The following is a 10,048-nucleotide window of genomic DNA, read 5'->3' as shown; positions in this document are numbered from 1 at the left end:
TCCCACTGTGCACTCATCTCTCCTCTTCAACATTTTGTCATGTGAAAAGAGTAGAAAAAAAAAGAGAGAGACCGGCCTTACCTGGATTTCTCTTTTTTTGTCCATCACAAACACACACACAAACACACACACACACACGTTTCTCTATTGTCCCCCTTTTCCCCACTTTAAACGCTGGAGGTCACATATTTATTTTAAATAGTTTCTCTTCCATCTGTGATGGCACAAAAGGAATAAAATCAGAGTTATTTATTACCATATAAAACACGTAGTTTCAGGAAAATGAAACCTTGGAGGATGGACGGTATTGAATTTTTCAACATGGTGCTCAATTCAAGCCATTGTCTCCTTGTCCCGCGGGACGTGGCCTCTTACATGTTGCATTTAAGCACACAGGTCAATAAAGGTAATTGATAAGGTCTCATATGGATATATAGTGATGAATGAAGGATATTTCTGCCGCAATGAATCAAACTACCTCCGCAGCCATAAATGGGTGATTGTATGCATGCCCCGCCTAATGGGAATAAGCATAAACTCATTCCCCATAGTCAATGCCATACAGTGTTATAGACAGGCACCTATAGGGCTGCATTATTGGTCCATCACTTACATTTTATGAGCGCCTCCGAGCTGAGGCAGGAGTTGTGCAGCACCTCGGGTGGCCCAGTCATAGATTATTGGCAAGTTCATTGATCCGTCCAAGGAGGCGTTAGAAACATAGCATCAATCTTCTTCAAGTTAGATCTTTAAAAAGCCAACAAAGACGACTTACAACAGAAAAAATGAGGCAAGAGATGTTTGACTGATCCAAAGCCCATGGAACCCTAGTTTTAAATAAAAGTCCAAATCCGGCTTAGTTTTGGTATCAGGATTACTTCCCTCATTTAGAATTTCTCCTTCCTCAAAACAAACACCATCATCTAATTTATTTCAAATTTTATTTGTTATTTATTTCAAAAAACGACCTCAAAGATGCAGCTGTTCTCCAGGCACTAGTGGACATGTGACAGAATGCTTCCCTCTGGTGGTTAAAAATAATACACCGCTGCACGGATTCTACAAAACTGAAATGATCTTTAATGGATAAACACATAAACAACTAAACATGGTAACGTCACATTGCAGCCACACCCACACGAGCAGTCACAGTTTAGATTTCAACCCTTAGTGTACAAAATACATTCAGCGGTGCAAAAAAAAATAAGATAATAACAGGAATTTAACAAAAAAAACTTTGGCATCAGGAAGGAAGTTGTAGCTTATTCACATATTCAATTTTTCAGCACACCTTTATCACACATTTACATCCTTTAAAAAAAAAAAAAACAGTATCACCGTTTCCTCTAAATGTCCATGAAACAAAACAGTTTGAGAAACATATTGCAGCATATGATGGTTAACTCTGAAAATTTGTGTAGACTTACATGCACATAAAATATAGATTGCAAAATATTATGACATAAAATGTACCTTTTCTTAATGGAGGTGCATGTAAACTATACAGTGTGCATTAATATTAGAGCTGCAACCATTGATCGATTAGCTGACAACTATAATCAATAGATGTGTTGAAGTAATTTCCACAGAAACAAAATCCACATTTTCAGATTTTAGCTCTGAAAATGAGAATCTTCTCTGGTTTCTTTCCTCCTCCGTGACAGTAACCTGAACACCTCTGGACAAAACAAGACTTTTGAGGAGGAGATCTTGAGCTTCGGGAAACACTTTTCACCGTTTTTATTTTCATTTCATCGACCAAACAAATCAACACCAGAAGAAATGGTTGCAGCCCTAATAAATGCTAATGTAGAAAAACTGCACTCTGGTGGAGTTTTCAAATACTTGTGGAAATAACAAGCAATCCCAGGAATCATTTACATATTCACTTTGCCTGAACTTCGTCTAAAAATTCACGAATCGTTTTTTTTTTTAAGTTGTTGAGTGGTCTCCTAAAGCTGAGAAAGTGGTCCAGTGCAGTCACCTATCAAAACTGGGCCCTGCAGAACGTCTCGTACAATTCAAACACAGTTTTTTTTATCTCTTTTAATAAGAGCGTTTCACGATGTTCAATAAAATTCTCCAATATGGAAAGTCAAGAGCTACTCTTCCAAACTTTGATCTTTTGCACTTTCAGTCAGTAGCGAAAAGCACCGAGGGAAGAAAGTGAGACGTGGAAGAGATTAGATGCTTGTTAGGACAAAAAAAAAACAATGAAAAAAATTCATGTATTAATCTGTAGCACGTATTAATGTCTGGTAAAAGTCAGTGCTGTGCTCCGAGACCAACTGGCCAGTGTTACAGTGGATTTCAGTGGATTTACATCACGCTCTTATCCAGAGCAATTTACAAGAGGTGAACCGTTATTAGTCTCCGCCTGAGACAATCCCAGCTGCCTTTATGGAGCTTTAAGCAGCTGCTCTCCAAAAAAAAATAAAATAAAAAAATAATCTCAAAGCTTCACTCATTAGTTGTCTGCAGCATCCAAGTGGTGTGCTTCAGTAGATTTGTCAGTTTGCCAGGTAACCACTTGTTTATCAGGCTCCAGCTGCTGCCTGTTGTGTGTATCAGTCAAAATAAACCTTCGGTTCAAAACAGACAAGCTTCACTTGGGTGGTTTTCCAAAATCAGGCAGTCCATTTCTTGTTGTAACAGTTAAGACGAAGGCGCTGTTCTCGTTCTGGCCTCTACCTCATCACTGTCACTCACTTTCACCCGCGTGGAGTCCTCCTGTTGATGTTTGCCAGGCTGCGCGTCAGTCTCTTGGTAAAAAGCGAGTGGGATTTGCCGCAATATGTGTGTGTGGTCCCCAACAGTTCGTCCTCTAAAGGATCCAGCAAAAAAGTGGTTGGGTCTGTGCCGAAAGCGTACTGGAACGACAAAACAATTAGATTTGGTGGTAAATTCCAAAGGTGGAAACGTGCATTTAGAAAGAAAAACATACTGAGTTTGATGTATTTGTCTGCTACATTGAGACAAACAGTAAAAAGCAAAGCATTCAAATGGTAAAGACGGGGCCTGGAAAATGCAGAACAGCCTCTTTTTATGTGTATTGTGCTGAATATCAATATAAACTTAGTGGCAACATTTGTAGCTCGTATGCGATGGAGGAAACTTTTATGTATCCAACTGGTTTCATGCTCCTCAGGCAGGATGAATTGCGCTCTTCCATCGTCGTTTCTTCGAAAAGTTCAAAATCAGAGGGTGGTGGTAGCCTAAAGGTTCGGGGAGTGGGCTCAGAAACTGGAGTGACAACTCCCCCGAGGACGGCGCTCTGGTAACCCCCCCCCCCACTGTTCCGCTGGAATTGATCAGATTCCCTCAGTAAGCAAGCAAAGTGGTGCTCTGGGCGGCATTTGGGCTTGAAAGATAGCTTTCCACGGGAAAAATTGCAAACTAAATCAGAACGGCATGCCGGGGTCTTATGGGAATCCCAATCTGATCGGTGTGGCGGGCGAAAAAATAAAGCGGTCCGTGTTGTTGGAGTCACTTTTATGCTATGGGCTTACCGGCCAGCGATAACCAGGGATTACAGAAGAAATTTCATGTCCTCCAAATAATGAAGGGGCCTTTACAACGCTCCGAGGAAATCAAAGGGGAATTACCATTTTTTATGCCGGCTCATTTGCTTGCAGTTGGAGTCTCTGATATTGGGTCACAAAGAGAATGGCGTTTTTACGAGCACATACTTATACACACCCGCCGGTCATAAAGTTGCATTTACAGTTGGTGTATTGATTTTGTGCGGCTGACAGGGCACTGCCGGTGCGCAGACTCCGACTCTAAACGTGCCGGTCGGTTGTAAAAATTTAACTGCTGCTTCGGAGGCTCGGCTTTTTTGCGGCGGTGGGGAGGGGAGGAGATGCTTTATGACGGACGGACCGCTGTGGTCTGCTGGAGAACCAGACGGGGAGGAGCGCTGCTGTTTGTTGGCTCTTTCCTTTGTGTTAAGGATACACAGCATGGACGCTCATTTACATACGCTGTGTGCGGTTTAATATTAACTGTTTGATTGATGGCGCTGGTTGAAAGATTAACCCAGAAGGATTAACTAAAAAAAAAGGGGGAAAAATCACTAGTTTCAGCCGAACATATTCATTAGTCTTTGTCCTGCTGGGATTCTTTATGTGTTGATATCAGCTTGTCAGAGATGTGTAGACCGCTTTTACCATTTGCAACGAAGAACATTTGATTAATTTGGTGAGCAGAATTTGTGACTACTTGGTTAAGTTAAGTGCTTAAAGGCAGGTCTGACCATTCTTGTAACACCTCAAGGCAGTTATTTCCAACAAAATCAGGCCCCTATCTAAAGAAATCAGTGGTCACCAGGCCATAAAATACTGCATGTGTGGCACCACCAGTCAAATCTAAGACAAAAACACTGAAAAAGTTTAGTGACGTTGCCTCAAAAACAACTTATACTTCCAGTTTCATGACACCACACTTGCGTCACTGCAACAATACGATTGGGTTAATGTTCCCCAGTTTGGCTGTTATGGAGTAAACGGCTGTTTTTTAGTGGGACGGGCTGGAAATGTATCATACAACCTCCATCTTTGGCATCACTGATTGTTCTATATTTCTGTTCAGGATTTTTTAAGAAGCGAGTCTCTCCAGTATCTCTATCAGGTTCAACAATGGCGTGAAACATCTCACTAAGACTGTGCGAAGTTTCCACTCCAGGAACTGGGGGCGGGCTCACTAGCCTTTTACCATTTGTTTCCATTGCAGTGAAGGAAACAGAACAACGGGGCGCTTGTTATATTAGCTTATATGACGATTTTGTCAGTGTTGATGACAACGTTAGAGAAGAGATGACTGCTATTTGACGGGGACATTAGGAGGAGCAATAAAAACTGCTCATTGTCCTCTCTTAATTTAACGAATGAACGTTGTCTTCTCCGAGTTTAACCAATCAGCATCAATTCCCGCAGGAGGTGCCTATTTCTCCCTCAAAAACTGACTGAAAGCGGCTCCACAGGTACAAAAGTGCCCTGAAACGCCCCCTATCCTCCGCTGCAGAGGCTTATAAAAATGTCCAGCTGCCATGCGTTTCCAATCTCTATCTCTAGCCATAGGCCTTTTTCACAGATGACACTTTTGACATGTCACAGTGGGAAAATCACAGGTGTAGATTATCACACGCTTTGGCTTCAGTGTCCTGGTTTTTCACCATCTTGATTTATGAGCAAGTGTTAATGTTACTGATTTAATTTAATTACATTTAATGGTGCTAACTCTTCACATAGTGAGGTCACAACTTTACAATATTATGAAAAGAAACCTAACGATGCTGGAATCAGTACCACCTGCTGATCAGTCATAGGCTGCAATTTAAATCACCTACTAATCAAAGTACTTACTACAGCCCTGACAACGTATGTACACCTTCATGCTGTATGCACACAACTGGAAAAGACTACATGAGCATAATACTGCACCTAAACTTTGACCGGCCCATTTAAGACATAAATGTACATAGGATTGTGGGTCACAACGGCCAGAAAAGTCATACGTAGTAGGACATCCCGGGATTTTTGGTATACTATGTTTTGGCAAACACACAAAGATACAAAACCTTATTCTTGCATACTATTTAGAATAGTGGTATGGATGTTGGAAAACACCCAACATTTCTGCAGTTAAAAACCTCTAATTCAGACCCTGTCATTCCTCACTTGTGCTCCAACTACCTTCACCTGGCCACTCACCTGACTACACACCTGCTCCACATCAGTAATCTGATCCAGTATATCTGTCTCTCTCCAAGCAGCAGTCACACTTTTGCCAGACAGCTATGCTTTCTTGGACGCTCCATTAATTCCAGCCTTTCTTTTTGTATGTGACCACTTTCCATCTGACATTTGTGGAAGTTTGTTTCGCAAACTTGCACATGAAAACAGGAAGAGTTAACCCTGATAAATTGCATATTTTGTGTCCTTCAAAGTAGATAAGCTGGGATCAGAGTGGTGAAAGGGAGGGAAGGATTGCCACTGTCCTCTTTGAGTGACTTACTTTTTCTTTGTTCCTTTCTTTTTTTAACTGTAAGCATTTCAAAATTGAGTGAAAGCACACACAACACTACTTTGCCCTTCAGTTTGTTTCTCTCCTGCCCCTTTACGAAGACACCAGTGTGTAACTGTCCTTTTACTCGTCTTTAATAGCCTGAAGCTGCAGATGAACGAGCTGAAACGAATGAAATTGTCTGTCCAGAGACATTAAACACACAGATGATTAATCCATACTCCTGCATCCTCCTGGCAAACCAGATTTCATCACAAATCTATAAAAATGATCACTATTGGGGGTGGAAAACATGTCCTGTGTACTCCATTGTGTGGGTGTTTCTGCCAGCACATACAGTACAGGTAGATGTGTGTCCACTGCCATAATTGATCCTGTCCTATAAAGCCACAGTCTTAACTGCGGGCCGTGGATAAGGTATGGATAAGCCATCATCCTGATCTATGTTCAATAGGAAAGCAATGAGACTCCCAGCGTTGATGGCTTCATTAAGTAAATGCCACTCGTGTCGTCAATATCATTACACTGCTGGTAAGCAGCCCATAAACATCCTCATGGGGCAAATTAGCTTTCACTCCAACCTTCTGCCAGTGGGTGGAGATTTGTGTTTTCCAATGCGGACAATCTGAAGTGACAAGCACTTTCAGTGTTTTAGGGTCAGCAGCTAATCCAAAATCTCATCTGGGAGGGTGAGGAAACAGGGCAGCGGAGGAGAGCAGGTGTGTCACTGGGTTCATTGGGGTTATAAAAGAGCTTTTTCCATCAGATGTTGCGCCAAATTACACCTGTAACACTTTGAAAAGGCTCACAGAGGCCTTTTTAAAACTTTGATGTACCCCAGAGACTTTAACAGGAGGCGCCTGCTCCTTCCCACTCGCTGATGAAAATGAAAAATGTAATTTGATGGAACTTGTGATCAAAACACGGCACTTTCAAGTTAAAAAAAAGGGAGATCTGCAATACTGAGTTGCCTCTCGTCTTCCCCTTCGACCATCAATATTTGGCTGTATAACTACCAGGGCGCCAGCGTGAGACCATTTCAGTTGGACATCTGTTAGGTGGAACTTAACATTTTCATTGGTCACACTGGTGCTCCTGACATTTAGCAGGTCTGTCTGAGTGTCTCTGGGCAGCCTGCACAGTGGATAAAACAGGGCTCTACACTAACCAGTAACTCTTCCGCTGCTAGCCCTGGAGCGACTGTTTTGCACATATTAGCTTTACATCGATGTCAAGATTGAGAGCGAGTCACACATTTAACTTAAAATAATAATTGACATTTTCCACTCTTAAACTGGGTAAATCCTTAACTTGTGGAACATCTGCTTATCGATACACTACAACCTACAGTGTACCATGGAAGCTATGGTAGATGCTAGCTAGGTGTCTGTGCACAGAGAAGCCTCTAGTCTCCCCAATCATGACTGCAGCACAGCAGCTAAGACAGGCATGTGACCAACATTTCAAACGGACATGAAAAAAGAAGAAAGCAGCAGACCAGCAACTCTCCCTGCAGCTTATCAGCAGCAAACTGAAGCAGCAAGGAACCAGATGTAATAAAATTTAACACTACTGATAATATATCCCACAAAAAAGAACTGAATTTGATTAAGTCCCAGATCATCCTTATGAAAAAAGGATTAAAAAAGACTTATCTGCACCTTTATTCAGTTTTACAATCATAATGTGTTAGAAACTACTAATATGTAAAAGAACAGACAAAAAAGGTTATGCTTAGAATGTATCAGAGCGGTAAAAAAATACGAGTATCCCTAAATAATGTGCTGGCGCCCCTGAATGAAAAAGAGAGGTACCTGAGCAGCGACTGTAAAAAGCTAAACTGTACTGTATGTTGTTAAAGCACAGAGCCCTTGAGGCCTGACATACAGGAAGACGGACGCTAAAATATTATTTTTCTTTCTTACTCTTGATATTTTAAATGTTACATTTCTGTCTGGAAAAACTGATCTTCAATAGAGACAAAAATTGGTCCCCACACGACTAAGAAATGTAACAACATCAAATGCATTAAAGATCAATCCCAGCAGCTGATGCTTCAGCTGTTTGAATTCAGGATATTTACATTTTTCAGGTCTAACCCTGTTTGTTGAGTCCATATGCTGGCTCAACGACACGCAAGGACTGAAATGAGAGCACATCTATAAAGCGCACCGAAGCTGAATTCACAAACCCTGATTATTCCAGCATCACCCACACTCTCCTGCAAACATACCAACCTTTTTAATGGCCTCGTAAACAGCCCTGAAAGCAGGTTGTTTGTAGTCGTGGTAAACCCCTCTGTTTCCATGCAGTATGTAGATGCCATCCTCCTCCGCCGAGGCACAGTTACTGCCATAGATACAGTGATCCGGGCGATAGTTCCACTGGCAGGGAAACTCCAGCAAGGACTCTGGGAACGGAGGCGCACCAACACTTTGATCAACAAATCAGTGCTTACAAACTTGGTATCCTGCACTCTCTGGCAGAAAGTATACGGTGGTGTCTAACAAACATTATATATGTATACATGCTTTATGTGCCTTAGTGTGTGTCTGGGCTGGTGCAGTCTTACCAGGGTTGTAGTGGAATATTATATTGAGCAGGTCCTGGTCTCCCCAGGTGATGTTTAGTTTGTATTTCTGCAGTAAAGGCATCAGCAGCTCTTCCCAACGCAGCCCCACTGATGTCATGTCGTTCTGTCAACATAAATGTGTACACAACAGTCAAATAAGACTTCCTCTACAGATTTTCTGCACACATCTTCACACTGAAACTAAACTGAATCCTTTCACAGACCTTGAGGCACATAAACTACAGCACAAGGATGACATCTTGTGGTCAACACGGGTAGTACAGTGGGTAAAAAAACATACAACTCACTCTGTTTCTAGCCTTACTTTAAAGAATGTGCTCCTCATCCTTGTCATGTTCATGAGCATGACCCCTGAGTTGATGCCCGTCCTGCCGTAGAAGGGGTGACGGGCGAAGCGGTTGTACCAGGCAATGCGAGGCTCCTCGTGCTCTGGGGCCATGGCGGCCAGCTGAGACGAATTAAACTGGGACAGAAACCCCCACAGTTGGTCTACTGGCTGCAGGAAGAGGATGTCTGAGTCGACGTACACGATTGAGTCGACGTCCTTCAAGATCAGCTGCAAAGGAGAAACGGGGATGACGCTTTAAATATTAATAATGTGGATGCTCTTTGGTGCTTTGGATGATGCAAACACAGTATGATCTGTGGTTGTATAACAAAAGCTGTTTTTCTCAGGGAAAGTCAAAACAAACTTCCATTGAAATTTCATTGAAGTACTCCAAGTACATCAAGGCACAAAACAGTCTTTTAAAGCCTAAATAACACTTATTTCACAGTAAGAAGAACCTTAACATTAAATCTGAGAATGTCACAATGACAACAGCTACGACATGAACATCAGTTTCTCTCTATAATAAACTCACAGGTAAGAAGAGCCTCTGAGAAGCGCACGGTTTGAAGAGTTTCTTCCATTCGGCTGCGTTCTCACTGGGGAAGCTGATGGAGTAAACTGTGTAGTTGAACCTGGAGCGAATAAAATCAGGCCACGACTCCAACTGGAACACAAATAAGAATTCATTCATCTCCTTTTTGGAAGTCAGGCACAAACTAGCCCACTGCATGGAAAAAGGGGCGGCATGCACACAAACACAGGCTTTGACCTCATTTTAAAATGTAATAAGTTCCAATACTGTTATGAAAACAGCTTGCTAGCATGGCAATGCTGAATATTGTACAATGAGTAGAAACTGCAAACAAGTTTAAGCCTTGCAATCCGAGCCAGAAACTGTAAAAGCAGCAAGAATGGTCAGATTTTCAACTTTCCAACAGCCTTGAACTAATTACTGTGGTGTGCTCTTCCATCAGGAAATTGAAGCTAACAATCTTTTTTTCTTCCCATTAAAATCACTTTAATCTGCATGAAATTTGCCAAAAAAAAACTCTCTTCATGAAAAATGGATTCCTTTGTGCAACTTCATATTCATGACAAGT

General features: G+C 41.8%; 1 protein-coding gene across 1 annotated transcript; it reads right to left on the bottom strand.

Moving 5' to 3' along the window:
* Nucleotides 1-1,059: 1,059 nt before the first annotated feature.
* On the bottom strand, nucleotides 1,060-9,678 carry LOC103355213 (glucoside xylosyltransferase 1-like). The gene is made up of 5 exons (XM_008278914.1): nucleotides 9,481-9,678; nucleotides 8,922-9,173; nucleotides 8,597-8,720; nucleotides 8,262-8,434; nucleotides 1,060-2,870 (listed from the first exon to the last, which is right to left on the bottom strand). Exons 1-5 carry the CDS (start codon nucleotides 9,676-9,678, stop codon nucleotides 2,712-2,714), a joined length of 906 nt encoding a protein of 301 aa, XP_008277136.1. The 3' UTR covers nucleotides 1,060-2,711.
* Nucleotides 9,679-10,048: the final 370 nt, after the last annotated feature.

Source organism: Stegastes partitus, unplaced genomic scaffold (assembly GCF_000690725.1).
Source record: "Stegastes partitus isolate 25-593 unplaced genomic scaffold, Stegastes_partitus-1.0.2 Scaffold137, whole genome shotgun sequence".
In the NCBI taxonomy this organism is placed as follows: domain Eukaryota; kingdom Metazoa; phylum Chordata; class Actinopteri; family Pomacentridae; genus Stegastes; species Stegastes partitus.
Note: the sequence above shows the minus strand (reverse complement) of the source record. Positions and strands in the feature narration are given on the sequence as shown.

Coding starts and splice junctions, on each gene's coding strand:
- LOC103355213 (XM_008278914.1), bottom strand. CDS start 9,678: ATGCAGTGGGCTAGTTTGTGCCTGACTTCCAAAAAGGAGATGAATGAA. Junction 8,721..8,921: donor TGAGGAGCACATTCTTTAAA/GTAAGGCTAGAA, acceptor TTATGTTGACAG/AACGACATGACATCAGTGGG. Junction 2,871..8,261: donor TTTACGAGGCCATTAAAAAG/GTTGGTATGTTT, acceptor TTGTCGTTCCAG/TACGCTTTCGGCACAGACCC.